This window comes from Manacus candei, unplaced genomic scaffold, assembly GCF_025592945.1.
Source record: "Manacus candei isolate 608988 ecotype Guabito, Panama unplaced genomic scaffold, ASM2559294v1 h1tg000037l, whole genome shotgun sequence".
NCBI lineage: Eukaryota > Metazoa > Chordata > Aves > Passeriformes > Pipridae > Manacus > Manacus candei.
Window position 1 is genome coordinate 113,529 of NW_026138085.1, and position 14,823 is coordinate 128,351.

Genomic DNA, 14,823 nt, shown 5'->3' on the forward strand with positions numbered 1-14,823 from the left:
AGCTGACAGCTCTGCTGTAGCTGCTCTAACTTTCCCTGCTGTTGTGGGGCAATTAAAATTATGAAGGTTAGCGGCAGCTTCAAATTCCTTTTCTAGCTTTTCTGCTTCCATCCAGGTGCAGCAGCCCTGGGCCAGCTTGGGTATTGGGCCACTGGTTGCTGTCTAAGGAGCCTTTTCTTGGAGGCAGGTGATGGGGCTGCCACGATGGAAAGCCTGAGGAACAACCAAAGCTTGTGGTCACAGGTGAGTACGAGTGGCTGTGAGTGTCACAGAGGAGTTATTGCCTCTGGCTCCTGTGTGTGCTGTGCAGGGGCTCCTTGGGTGGCTGATGCATATGGAAACACTGGGCTTGACCCCATGCCGTGGGTGCCTCTCCTGTGGCTGACTGAGCAGCACCCAATAGCATAAGATGGTATAGGATGGGCTTCTCCCACCTAAAGAGCTGCCAGGAAATCAGGTACTGGGGGTGATTAGGAATATATGGAATATTTTCATATCTAAGCTAAATACTGTAATCTTAAGGGTGCCCAAATTCTGTTTGTAACATTCCAGAGTAGGCATCTCAGTGAGCTCAACTTGTAGGGTTCAGGATGGTGGCTCTGATGGTCTTGGGCACCTGTGAAAACAGCTTTCAGTTGTGGCAAGGTGCTGTGGGACCGCCGTGACAGGGATGCCTGGGGTCTCTGATGTTGGTGACATCAGCAAAACTGAGAGCAGTTTGGATTTTTTTTTTTTTTTTGACTTGCAGATTTAGAAGACCAGAAGTGTGAAGTCCGGTAGATAGGTGGGTGTTAGTGCTGGAGGTTTTGTAAGGACTTACTTTGATCACTGTCTTAAAACTTCTTTATGTTTTCTGTGCCTCTTGGGCCTGAAACCATGGGCTGAAAAACCCCAGTGATGAACTCCAGAGATTAAAGATGCTACTTGATTTTGGCTGAGGGTGCCAGGGGAGCAAGTGCCTCAGTCCCTGCAGCAGTGGGAGCAGCTGGGCCCGACACCCTGTTCCGATGCTGTTATTCGAGTGGAGAATTTGGAAAGCTCAGCGTTCTGAGCTGTGGTTATGTTCTCACTTAATAAGGTGTTAACTGACGTTGGGCGCTCTGTGGAGACTTCGGCTATGCGTGGAGGTTAACGGTTCCTGGCATCTTGTCTGCTATAAACGAGCTTTCAGACACGGGGAAAGAGTTACCACACGCTCTCAGTGTGTGAGTTTTTTTCTTAACATAAAAAAAAAAAACAACAACAAAAAAAAAAAACCAAACGAAACCCATCAAAACTCCCCAAACGCGAGGCGGGGGAAGCGGCTCGGCGGGCCGGGCGGTGCGGGGCGGCGGAGCGGCCGCTGGAGGGCAGGCGAGCCGTGCGGAGCGGGGCCCGGCCGAGCCCGGCACTGCCTGACCGGTGTCCGCGTCCCGCCGCGGGAGCGGAGCCGGGCCATGCACCGCGCGGGTGTCCCGGCCCGCGGGGGCCGCGCCGGGGCTGCCGGGGCCCCGCTGCCGGCCGGCCGGGGCCGGGACGCGCTCCGGCCCGCTCGGAGGTAAGGGCGGACCGGCCCCGGAGCGGAGACACGTGTTAGCGGAGCGGGGCAGCGGCAGCGGCCGCTGTGCTGGGGCGCTGCGGACCCCTCGCGTTCCGGGCGAGCAGCGGCGCCGCCCGCTCCGTCGGGCCGGGGAGGGCGCGGGGCAGCCGGAGCCCCCTCCCTTCCTCATTTTTCAAAAAAAGGCTTCCCGGGCTGGCGCTACCCTCGGGCCGGGCGGTGCCCCCTCCGCGCAGGCGGTGCCAGCCCCGGGGGCCGCCCGGGCGGATCCCGCCTCCCGCTCCGCGCCCCGCGATGCCGCCCGCCCGCAGCGCGGAGCGGGCGCGGGGCGCAGCCCGGAGCGGGGCGCGGCGGCGGCCGAGAGGCTCCATCCGCCCGGCGGGGCCGGCCCGGCCCGGGGGGGCGCGGGGGGGCACTTGCTGATGATCGGAAGTTACTGACAATAAGCACCTTCATCCCCCCAAAGGCGGAGAGAGAGAGAGGGAGAGGAGGAGGAGGAGGAGAGACAGGGGGAGAGGAGAGCTGATGCCTGACGAGTCACTCGGCGGAGGCAGAGCGGGCGGTACCACAACTTCCCGGCGGCGCGGAGCGGCGCGGAGCTGCGCGGCGCGGATCGGAGCTCGCCGGCCGGATCGCTCCCATGTCAGCGCGGCGGCGGGGGACTGCGCTCCGCTAGCGACCAGCCGCCGGCCAACCCCCTCCTCGCCCAGCGATGTATTCACTGCTCTCAGCCTGCACTTGCCTGTAAGGATTATGACATATTTCTAAACATTTTTTTATTTTTATTTTTAAATTTTAAAAAATACTTTAAATTTTTTTTAAACTTTCGTTCTGGAGTCTCCGGTTGCATTTTCCTTGCAACCAGGTGGTAATTGGGACCCGAGCCTTTCTATAAGCAGAGCATCGCTCTGTGCCCTTTAAAAAATTGCAAACAAAAACAAAGCAAAAAAAAAAAAAAAAAGCAAACCCCCCCAACTTTAACCATTTTACCACATCATTTGATCTTTTGTTGCCTTTTTTTTTTTCTCTTCTCCAGATGTTTACATTTCCTGCTGCTGTGCTTTCAGGTACAGGTACGTGTCCTTTCTGTCCTCTCTCGCTTTTGGTTGTAAAATAGAAACAAAGGCGGCGTGCTGACCTCGAGTGCCAGGCAGGTTTGGCTGGGGCTTTCACTTGTTTCCCTCTAGTTTTTATAGCCGTATTAAACCGAGCCCCACACCAGGTGCTGGAGTGTCACTTGCCCTGGACCGGGACTGCCCCTCGCCCTCAGCTCCCGTTCCGTGCCCGGTTGTGCTCTGCCGCCGGTGCGAGGCTGAGGAGCAGCCGGTGCGCCGGTAGCCTGCCGTAGCGGGATCCTCTGGAGTGCATTAGCCTGGCTAATGATGTGAGAGGGAGTGCTGGACTCTCCTTGCACGATGTTGATTGATGCACTTGCTTTGGAAGAGCAGGCGCTCTCCTGCTCGCTCTCTTTTTTATTTTTTTTCTTTCTTTTCTTTTCCTTCTTTTTTTTTTTTCCCCCTTTCCCTCTTTGAGAACTTGCTCCCAAAAACTGATACTTTGAAAAACACGAGTTTCCTTAGCCAGGAGAAGGAGGCTGTGTGCTCCCTCCCCATTATTCAGTAGAACGCCGTCCAAGTCAGCTCCAGCCTTTGATCCTGCCTCGGCAGGAATGAAGCCGTTGGAGGAACACCCTGAGCGGCGAAGCTCTGCAGCCCAGGCGCCCGCGGGATGGGGATGGGGATGGGGATGGCAGCTGCCCCCCAGCAGCCCCATGGCCACACACCTCACTGCCTCAGGGATTTTAGCTGGGCATCCTGGAGCAGACCCAGCTGCGGGGCTGGGCAGAGCAGGTGCCGCTGCTCCAGTGGCTCCAGCCCACTATCCCCCCAGGACTGGGGGATGCCTGTGCCATCCCTTGGCCCCGTGTGATGTGTTGGCCAGGATTGCACCTGCTCACCCTCTCCAGATCCCCATCAGCAGCAAGGGATGGTCCTGGATGAGCACAGCCACAGCCTTGGAGGGGGCTCTGTCCCTCTGGCTAAGCTAAAACCCAGACCAGCCCCATCCCTGGTCCCCCACCCATCAAAAAAATCCCCAGTCACATTTTCTTCCTCATCCCCACCAAAAACTGCAGCTTGAACCCAACGCCAGCAGAGCCTCCCCCGGTGGAGTAGCCTCCTCAGCAGGAGAGGATCCACAGCTGTAAATTACCCTGCAGTTGGAAGGTGTTTGCTCTATTTCTCTGGTGCATTTTTTTTCAAGCTCAAGGAATAACAGGCTACACAGGGCTCACAGCGCCAGCACCCTTTGCAACGGGGAGACATTTTTTTGTGCTTGTGCGGTAACTGAAGTTAATCAGCCCTCCGACCCCCTCCCTTTCCCCCTCCCTTTGGTGCTTTTAGTGAATCAGAAAAAGTTTGGCTGGATGCCTGGAAAGCACTTGCTAAAATCTGATCTCTTACTTCAGCAGCCTTAAAACAAAGTTATTGGCATTTATACAGTTGGAGCTTGCAGGCTTCCAAAGCAATAAAATAATAAAAAAAAAAGGGGGGAAAAAAAGAAAGCTCTGCGCTCTGGTGCTATTAGAACCATACTTGCTCCATTTCGTGCTGATTTTGCAGCATTCTGTGGGATGTGAGGTGGGGATGGCTGCGCTGGGCACTCCAGGGGTGTCCTGGCTGTGGCTGGAGGGCAGCGGAGCTTGCTGGGTGTCACAGTGAGAGTGGAGCTCCTTCGGCGATCAGGGTTGGGAGCCAAAACATTAGATTAGTCATACTCGAGGGCCTTCGAGTGAGTGTTTACAGTATTAATGGTAGATGAAAAGATGTGAATGCTGTAAGTTTTTATTGCCCGTTTTGTTACACTTTCTTTCTGGATTTATTCACGGGATTACATGTTTTGAGCCTGAATGGGAGCGAGGGATTATAGGATTTCTTTTATAATGATCAGTTTGGGTAGGAGTTAGCCTTTGGTGAACTGGAGTAAATTAATGCATCACTTAGGTTTAATATTTATTTAGTCTAAAGGAAGTTGTTTAGTTTTGCTTAAAGGGCTCTGTGTTGTATTGGAGAGATTTAAGAGCTCCTGAAGTGGATTATATTCTAAGGCCACCTTTCGCCCTCCTGTTCAAGCCGTGATCTGCGGGTTGCCCTATGTGTTAGTCTTAGAATTATGCTCCTCTGCTGCTGCCTGTTACCCCGTGGCTTTGTGTGCAGAGGTAGAAATCTCTCCAGCGTGTGTGGGGCTGGAGGGCAAAACACCACGGCTTGGCTGTTCTGTGTCTTCTGTTAGTTCCTCGTGTACGAACCTGCGGTGCGTTGATGTGTGAGCTGCCTGCAGTTGGTGGTCAGTGGCTCACTGCTGGCTAAAAACTTTCTTGTAGACTCCAAGCCCACCTGCACAGCTGCCGGTGGGTGACCCGCTCAGGGACAGCATCACCTGTGGGCAGGTTGTGGCAGCACTGGAGGGGCTGTTCCCCAGGCTGGGCCACAGGGAGATTGGAGGGTCTGGAGCTTCCAGGAGCAGGATTTAGACTTCTGGATGAGTCAGACTCCAGGGCTTTTCTGTCGTGTGACATTTCCACCAAGAAACATGGGGATGAACACATGTTGGGTCAGAGGGGAGCACTGCTGGAGTGTAGGTACAGCACAGCCCCGGCAGCAGCCCAGTATCTCACAGAGCTGCCTGGAGGACAACTCATTCACTGATCCCTTCCCCTGCAACAGCAATAGCCCTGTCTTGTTTTCTTCTCTTTCATCTTAGGAAGTTCCTCTGCTGCTTGGGGTTGCTGCAGTTCCAAAGCAGAGATACTGGATACCCTTGGGGACCCTGGAGACATTAATTTATTTATGCAGGTTGTTCTTAGGGATGCCCTTTCATCGATGGTTACTGATCTCTCCCTCTTATCACATGTCTTTAGCATCCTTCAGTTTATTCTCCTGCTACCTTTTCATACTTTCAGGAGCAATTTCTCTTCCACGTGCTTTTCCCCTCTGTATTTCCCAGGGTGATTTTGGGTTTGGCTTTGGAGTCAGTCTCTGCTCTTCCAGCAGGTGAGAAATACCAGGAGCACCTTGCACGGTTGGAGGGGATCAGCCAAGCTGTGCTGACTCTGGCAGCACCATGACCCTTAGGACATTGGGCTTGGGGCCTCCTTTGCCGGGGCGGGTGGGGGCTGGAGGCAGCTTCAGTGTAGGCTGAGCAGTAGAATGCGAGGTTTTGAGTGCTGTCCTGGCTTGCAAGAGCTTCCAACTCTTCTGTCCCTGAGCCACCTCCAGTGCACTGTCAGCCGGAGCACAGGGCGATGCCGCTGCAGGGGCTGCCCTGGCTGTGCTGTAGAGCAGAGGGTGGTCCTGCCTCAGCCTCTTCCCTGCCCTGATAAACCTCACCGTGTTCTTCTACGTGGAGCGCATCTGTCTTAGATTATGAGAGGTCCCTGATAGGGCCAAATCCTTTGCTTTTATGGCTCTTGTAGGTTAAGATCCAGCTTTGGAATCTGATCCAGAAGCAAACACGAGGTCAGAGGAATGCACAAGGCAGCACTGGGCTATTTTCACATCTGCTGGTGTTGTGTAAGAGGAAGGCTGCCGTGCACCATGCCAATAGCAACTTATGTTTCTCCTAAGCTCCTGTGCAGCGACAGACAGTTATTGTTTGGGGCTTTGTAGGGAGACACGGAGAAGTGTTGCTTCCACGCATTCAGCGAGCCAGATCCTGCGGTCTGGCGGAGCTGCGTGCGGCACATGTTGGAGGCGTGAGCCTGCTGAGCAACTCCCTCCCCTCTCCCTGTCTGCTGCTCCACAGCCGTCCTTCCCAGGACAAGGAGGACGAGTGGCGAGTGCTGCCACATGGCACTGGGGACAGTGTTGTGGAGAAGCAAGAGGTGGTCCTGATCACAGCCTGCCTGGCCTGCCTTGCCTGGCTGCCCCTTCTGCAGGTGTGCAGCAGTGCCACAGGTCCCTGCCCTGCCCTGCCCCTCCTGGTGACAGTGCTTGTCATGGCACTGAAGGAAGGTGCTGGACTGCACCATTCTCATGTCTACCTTCCCTGTGGATGGGAAGCCACCTGTCTTCGCCCGCCATTGGGTGGCACAGTGTCTCTTCTGGCACAGCAGCCACGGCTGTGTGTACTGCCAGGGGTGGAGTTTGGGCATCACCACATTGCTCCCGAAGCCTGCACTGTGGGACAGGGCGAGTGGAACCTCGTGCTGCTCCCATCCTTGAGGTCCACTGCATGCCAAGACTCAGCTGGACCCAGAGCCCTGGGGCTCCCAGGCTCAGTGATCTTTGTCTGACATCTCTGCTCAGCCTGGACCAGGACCACCAAGCCTCAGCACAGGATCCCCATGCCAGCACCTGCCTCCTGCTCTGCGAGGGTGTAGAAGTCATGCTGAGAAGGACAGAATATGGCAAAGGTGGTCTGGGAAAGGCTAGACAGCTCTCTGTTGATTTTTCTGATTGCATCTGACAATTACTAGGCAATGAGAAGACCAGGGAAACTGCATGAGCAAAACCTGATTTAATTAGCAGAGGAGCTCAGCAATGTTGCAGTGCATGACCCCGTCATAGGCTGGAGTTGATGAGATGGTCCACAGCTCTGGCTCCTTGCTGCTGCTGGACTTAAGACAGCATATGAAGTGCCTGCCTGTGTGGCTCTGCTGACCCACAAGCTGCAGAGACAGGGTCTGGTTGCATATTAAATCGTTTGTTCCAGTTTCAAACCCCCTTGCTCTCCAAGAAACAACTTTGCTGCTTGCCACAAGGGATTTTTGTTCCCTGCTGCTGACTCAATGCACCCTTCTATGAAGTTCTGTGTCCTGAAGCTGCCCCTCGTGTCCTGTTTCTGCCTCCTGATCTTTGAAGAGCTCAGGCTTGTGGAGGAAGAGGATGCATGTTGGAGCAGTTGCCTGGGCTGGAAGCCCTGCTGAGTGGCACTGGGCTCGTGCTTGTGCTGATGCACACTTGGGAGGAGTGGGAGAAGCGAGACTGAGATTAGCATGGAGCGAATGCAAACGTGGGTCTTGCTCCTACAGGGGTGAGAGTGTGCAACCTGTGCCCCACCGCTGGCTTTGGTTGCCTGCCCTGGGCACGCCCTGCCTCTGCTTCTGACAGTCTCTAGCCCCTCAGTGTGCTGGGGCAAGTTATCTGCCAGAAAGACCCCTCAAACGCATGTTTAGCAGGAAGATGTGCAAGGACTAAGCTGTTTCCAGATTCCCACCCTAGTGAGGCTGACACAAACTTGAGCTTCTTCAGCATTTGGGGGCTTGGGTGTGCTGTGGCAATGGGCACAGCATCCCCTGTGGCTGTTGCTGTGACAACGGGCAGCAGAGCAGAGCTGCTGCTAGGAGGCTTCAGTGTGCACCCCTGTGTGTGCAGTTTGCTTTTCCGAAGCTCCAGAGGTACGCAAGTTGCTTCAGAGAAACAGAGAAGGGCGCAGGTGTTGTTGCGCAGAGCACACAGAAGGGGTACCTGTGAGGTTCGGATTTCCCCTGTTTCAGAGAGCTGGATGCAGCATGGGGGTTGTATTTAATTTTGGTTTTGCTTTCCTTGTTGCACCTGGACAGAGGCAAATGCTGCGGGGTTCAGAGTGCTGTGGGGTTTTGCAGGAGGGATGGCAGCTCAAACTCAAAACTGGTTTTTGCTTGGCCACAGCATTCTGAGGCGGGAGGGAAAAGAGTGGAACGGGCAAAGGCCACAAGGCAAAGGAAGTGTCGCTTCAAAGCTGTGTGGGTGCTTTTGGGATGTGGCGATGCTGGTGGTGGGTCCTTTGTTGGGAGTGACTTCAGGGGGCTCAGGTAAGATGAACAGCACTGGGGGGCTTGGGCAGCCGCTCAGAATATCCGATTTTGCTGTAAGGTGATAGCTGGTGAGCTGGGTGAGTGCGTATCTCTCTCTGCTGCAGGAGGCTGAGCTCGAGAGAGACTCCCCCGGGACTGAAAATCATGTTTTTGGATCTATCTACTCCCAGATCCTTGGGAGCATTTTATTGTTTCTCTTCCTTTCCTTAGGAGTTGAGAAAACCCATTGTGCTCTCTCCTCCATTGCTGAACTGCTTTTGCTTCATTTTCCCCCAGATATGGGTACTCTAGATATCAGTTGTGATAAATGCAGGTGAAAAATACATTCAGGAAACATCATGATTTGAAAAGGGAGAAGAGGAGTGGTTGCTGTTGTTGCCTGGGTAGAGGTTGGTGAAGAATGATACCTGCTGCCAGGGCCTCTGCCTGGGGTCTCTGGAAACTGCTCTGGTCCTGGGGAAGGCTGGGGTAGGTTGTGCTGGGGCAGCTGGAAGCCCTGGGCCCAGGGAGGCACCAAAACACCCTCCTGCCTGAGAGATGTACCTTCCTGTGCTCTGCTTCTTAGGTCAGGGGGCTTTCACCTGTGTATCTGTGGCCCCAACAAGTCTGAACATGATTTTTTTTTTTCTTTCTTTCCCTGGATTTTTGTGGTTTGATCACCTGCTGTGCCATAACAGCAGGTACCAGCAGAAATTATGCAGAGCTGTGCATCGAGCTGCCTACCTGGTATGTCACTTCTGTGTCCTGATACCTCCCCAGATGTCTATGGAGGATTAGGCATCCAGCAAAGCAGCTGGAGGGAAAGTATATAAAAAAACCCTCCCAAATAGAAAAGACTGGCTCTGCCAAAGTATTTTCCTATTCCCATTCAGCAGCCTTGCCATAGCATGAAGAGAAAGAAAGGGGAACAGAGAGGAAGGAGGGGGCTTAGCCTGTCATGGTCTGTGTATTTCCCTTTGTGTGAGCTCCTTGCCGCCCTAGGGGCTGCAGTGGGTGGGAGCCTACGTGCCAATCTTCTCCCTCGGCCAAGGGCAGGCTGCAGATCTGCGTCCCTGCTACTTCCATGTGGGGCTGGGTTCCCTGGCCACCGCTTCCACAGCTCCCTGCCTGCTCTGCCTGCACAAATAGCTGGATTTCAGGCTGAACCACATGGCAGTGTTGTCCACGTAGTGACAGCACATCCTCCTCCTTTGGACTCTACTCACACCCTGCTCACGGCCTGCATTTGCTTTTTCATGAAGTTACCAGCTTGATTCTGCTGCAGCCCATGGAAAAGGGATGGTGCTGCTGGGAAACCCAGAATGCCTTTAACCTCCAGACCTTAGGGTGCTTTAACAGTGTCTGATTCATCCTCCTGCACATAGCTCCTGTCTCAGTGCTTCTTCAGCTTTCTGGCTGTAGCTGGGTGGGTGCTGTCGAGTTCGCTGGTGATGCCAGCTGAGATGAACATTGCTTTGGAGGCAGTGGGAGGAAGGGGGAAGATCTAAGGCTGTGGCATTGGGATAAAAGGCTTCAGGTTGCACCAGAGCAGGTTTAGATGGGATATTAGGAAAAATGTCTTCAATGAAAGGGTTGTCAAGCAGTGGAAGGCTGCCCATGCCTGGAAGTGTTCAAAAGATGTGTGGATATGGCATTTGGGGACATGGTTTAGCAATGGGCCTGGCAATGCTGGGTTAACAGTTGACTCAATGATCTTAGAGGGTTTTTCCAAAGTAAATGATTCTGTGATAAGAAGCAGGCAGTGGGGAACAGTTCAGCACTGATGACAGGTGATGAGATGGAGTCCAGTCCGTGGGCTGCACTGAGATGGAAGATGGGGCAGACTGCGGGAGCTGGGACTTGCCCCAGGCAGAGCCAGGGCCCCCAACAGTGGCCAGACTGAGGGGGGCTGGATCCTGAAACAGCAAGGGGATGGCCCTGAGGGGAAGCAGAGTGGTCAGGGGCCAAGTGCACCCTGTGATTTCTCTTTTATAATACAAATCATGTTGAGGCTGATGAATTGGTGCAGGTCCCAGGGAAGTACATATTGCATGGATACAAATACCAGGATGCAGCAATTAATGCATTGCTCTTCCTACAAGGTATTCCCAGCACTCTTTAGTCCTCTCAGTTCCTTTTTCTCTTGCTGCATATTTCAAATCCCTTTCTTTCCTTCTAAAATACTATCTTTGGCATCGTTTTGAAGGACAGCTTGTTAAAAAGCTGTTGTATCTTTTGGAATGCCCTGAACTACTCTTGCACAGAAATCCAGAATTAACAGAAAAATGCAGGGAGCAATGGTGAGCCTGGTAAATAACTAGGCTGTAGCATGTGCGCTGGGTGCCTGTGGGCATGGCTGGTGGGATGGGTATATAAATTAGAAAATGGGAAGAAGAACATTATTAATAGAAAGGCATTTTGCTGCTTCTCTGATGCTTTTTTTGAGGAGAAGGATGGTCTGGAAGGCTGGCACCGCAGTACTGCAATCACAGGGGCTGGGGTCACTTCTCTCCTGTCAAACCTTGGGTGATCTGCTGATGGTGCTGCTCCATGGCTTTTCCCATTGGAGTGTTGGATACAATCCTGATCAGATAATCATATTTCCTTTTCCAAGTTGCATTCAAATCATAGGTGGAATTTGATGGGGTTATAGGAATGTACAAACCAACAGCAAGTGGAGTGTGTGCTCCACTTCCAGCCTTGTTCTCCAGCTCTAACATGGAAGCTGGTTTTGACCCCCTTAAGCTCCCAGGCCGTAAGGTTACAATCCCATATGAATAGCATCAGTCCCTCAGTGTGAGGCTGTACTGTAAGACTGCATGGTGCAGAGTGGTATTGATTAGCTGTAAAATAAATTATGATCTATGTAGTGCAGGTTTCTGACCCCATGGTCGTGACCTTGCGGTGATTGGGGAGACTTCTGACCAGCTGAGATCGGAATAGAAAACAGCCCCCCAGCAATCAATAGAGAACCAACAGCTCTGGTGGCTGAGGCCTGTTACAGGAGGCTGCATACACATGGCATCTTTATCCTGGGGAGCAGGCGGTTCTTCTACAGACTTCATCCAAAATTAGATGTGAAACTCCATGTTGGGCATCCTGCTGTATGATCAGCCAGCCTGACCATGGGCCTTGGGAATAGGAAATGTTGTGGTGAAAAACAGGTGTGCATGTTTCACCATCAGGGCTTTCAATGACCAGCAAAGCTGGTACATCCCAGGTTGGAAGGGAGGAGTGAGGGCAGCTTTGCCTGGCGGTGCTGGCTAGGCCTGGACAGCATGGAGAGTCTGCCCTGCTTATCATAGAAGCACAGAATGGTTTGGGTTGGAAGGGACCTTAAAGACCACCTTATTTCAACCTGCTGCCATTCATCAGGTTGCTCCAAGCCCCATCCAACCTGGCCTTGAACACTTCCAGGGATGGGGCAGCCACAGCTTCTTAGGCCCAGAGCTCTTCAACATCTTAATAAATGACTTGGATGCAAAACTTTAAGAGATACTAAGTAAGTTTGTGGACGATACAAAATTGGGAGGAGCTGTTGACTCCCTCGAAGGCAGGGAGGCCCTGCAGAGAGACCTGGACAGATCCAAGGGCTGGGAATCACCAAGCATAGGAAGTTCAACAAGGCGAAGTGCTGGATTCTGCCCGGGATGAGGCAACCCCAGCTGTGCAGACAGACTGGGAATGAGAGGCTGGAAAGCAGTGCTGGGAAAGGGCCCTGGGGATCCCGGTCAGTGGCCTGTTGGCCCTGAGTCAGCAGTGCCCTGGCAGCCAGGAGGGACAACCAGGGCAGTTTTGGGTGCCACAATATAAAAAAGATCTAAATCTGTTAGAAAGTGTCCAAAGGAGGGACACAAGGATGGTGAAGGGCATGGAGGGGCCATACCAGGAGCGGCTGAGAGCACTTGGTGTGTTCAGCTGGAGAGGAGGAGGCTGAGGTCAGACCTCACCGGGGTCTGCAGCTCCTCCTGAGGGGCAGCTCCATCTCTGCTCTGTGTGAGCAGGGACAGGGCCTGAGGGAACAGCTGGAGCTGTGTCCGGAGAGATTTAGGTTGGATGTCAGGCAAAGGTTCTTCCCCCAGAGGCTGGTTGGGCACTGCCCAGGCTCCCCAGGGCAGTGGGCACAGCCCCAACGCTGCCAGAGCTCCAGGAGGGTTTGGACAACGCTCTCAAGGATGGGGTGGGATTGTTGGGGTGTCCTGGGCAGGGCCAGGAGTTGGACTTTGATGATCCTTAATGGTCCCTTCTAATTCAGAATATTCTGTGATTCTGTGATTTCTAGGCAATTTGTGCCAGGGCCTCACCACCCTGTGAGTAAAGAATTTCTTCCTAACATCTAATCTAAATCTCTCCTCTTTTAGTTTAAAGCCATTCCCTCTTGCTTGTAATAAATGGGAGCAGTCTGCCAGTGATGCAGAGGGCTTTGTGCTGTTTATGTTGAAAGAGTAGGTAATAGGAATTTAATTGCTGTTTAAATGTAGCAAACAAGAAAATGGAATTTATTTGCTCAGCTTAGATTTCTTTCTGGGAGCCTGATTTCCCCAGCGTGCACCATCACCATGCGTGCCAAGAAGCTGAGCACCACCAGGCTGAGTTGGGGGGTTTCACTTCTAAATGAAATGTGCGCTAACTCTGCCCCGGGCCAGGAAGGCTGAGCTGGCAGAGCTGCTCTGTGCTGGGTGCTGGGCCCAGGTGAGGGACAGCTGTGGGCATTCCCAGACCAACCAGGGAACTGGGCATGTCTGGGACGAGGCACGGTGCTTCGTGGCATCCCGGGGCTGTAGGAATGGATGCGGGTGCCTCTAAGAAAGGGCTCCTGGGGAACCTCATGCCATAAGGTCTCATGTCTGTGTTTGCCCATGCCTGGCCTGAATTTCACCTCAGAAGCATTTCTTCCCACTGCTGGTGACTGGCAGTGGGTGAAGCAAAATGTGTGGGGATGCAGCAGCCCAAACTGGAGTGATTTTAACACTTCTTTCTTTTTTCCCCCATTTAAAATGTTTCAAAACCAGATTTATTTTCCAAAACTGTTGAGAATTGTTCTCTGAAAATAGGAAACCTGCAATCTAAATTAATTAATAACAAATGAAACTTTTCCCCGACTCAACAAAGCAGAAAGATAAGAAATCCTATTTGTCTGGTGTTTGCAGTGTAAATATTTCCAGGCAGAAGCGTGGCTAATAGAGATTGGAACAAATCTTTTATTAGAAGACAAACTCTGCTTTTCTTTTCTGACCCTAGGCTCGTGCGTTTGTTAGATCGGATCCTGAAGGCAGATTGACAGTTTGGTTTGGATTAAAGTCAACACATGCTTTATGCCATATTTTTGATAAAGCTCAATAGTAATCTGATTTTTTTTTTGTGCTGTCTTTAGTACACGAGCAGCAGAATTGTCCATTCTTGGGAATATTTTTGCAGTGAAACCATTGAGGAATTTATTTCTGGAGGGAAGATGAAATTACTGGTGTTAAAAACTCTCAAAATCCCAAGTAAAGTTGAAATCCATTAACTGCAAGCTGTAAGCTTGACATGAGCTGGGCAAACTTCAAGCATTTATTAACTGATCTAGAGAGTGTTTTATTTAAATACCTTCGGAAAGGCAGAGAGGAGGACACTGGCTCACACAGGGGGACCAGAGCAGGTTCCTGTACTTTACCACTAGCTCCAGCTCCCGGTTCTGATCGGCAGGAGTGAAGATCCTCACCATTTGTACCTGTACGTGCTTGTGAGTTCAGGCTTCTTCATGGGAATAACAGGCATTGCCACTGCCCACTGGTTCCCTGGACCACCTCCTGCAGTGTGTCCCAAGGTGGGCTTTTGGGTACTTATGCCCATTAGGTGCAAGTACTTATTTATTTGTACAGTATAGATTCATTCTGTTTTTAAAGAGGCTTCACTCTCCAAAGCTGGTGTCTTTTGTCTTTACTGTGTTCCCTAGAAAGAAAGTGCGGAAAAAAGGTAGAAAGAATGGGGAATGGGGGGAACCAAAGGAGAAGATTCTCTCTTCTCTGGCAAAGGAGGAATTGCTTGCTGCCTTTGAACTCTGTGCCTCAGCAGCTGTGTGCCTGGAAACCTGTCTGCAAAGCTTTGGGTCTGTTTTCGCTGCAGGACACAGCGATCTGTTGTGCCTAATGTTGTGACCACCTCCATCACTGATGCCAGTGTGGAAACTTCCAAATGGGGTTATTTTATCAGGGATGAAGCCAGTCCCAAAGTTTTCTTGGGAAACTTTGTTACTTGAAGGTAACCGGTGCTGGCAGGACCTGCCGGGTGGTTGTGCAAGGCTAGAACTGGGCACTGGAAAAGCTCTGACTTGATGGTGATGCTGAAAGCAACCAAGATACTTATCCCAGCTATGTATTAACTTCGTAGAAAATGGAATTAATAAGCTGAACATCGCCTGGGTCTGCATGCATTTGAAGCTGCCTCCAGCAGCGGGTTGTGCCCAGTAAGGGGCTTAGGTGTGCTCTGTTCTGAGTGACAGAGCTCCTGGGACATGTGCCACGGGGTG

The 14,823-nt window shown here is 52.3% G+C and overlaps 1 protein-coding gene across 2 annotated transcripts in view; it reads left to right on the plus strand.

The window, feature by feature from the left end:
• The first annotated feature begins 1,149 nt into the window (after positions 1-1,149).
• The window catches only part of FGF18 (fibroblast growth factor 18), a 73,553-nt gene continuing 59,879 nt past the window's right edge, over positions 1,150-14,823 (plus strand). Inside the window, exons 1-3 of one of the 2 annotated variants that reach the window (XM_051793823.1) lie at positions 1,150-1,205; positions 2,004-2,281; positions 2,574-2,610. In XM_051793823.1, coding sequence (XP_051649783.1) covers positions 2,250-2,281; positions 2,574-2,610 — 69 coding nt within the window. In that variant the 5' untranslated portion in view covers positions 1,150-1,205; positions 2,004-2,249. Of the gene's footprint in view, positions 1,206-1,501; positions 1,538-2,003; positions 2,282-2,573; positions 2,611-14,823 lie in introns of those variants that run through there. The other variant, XM_051793822.1, reaches the window with a different exon arrangement.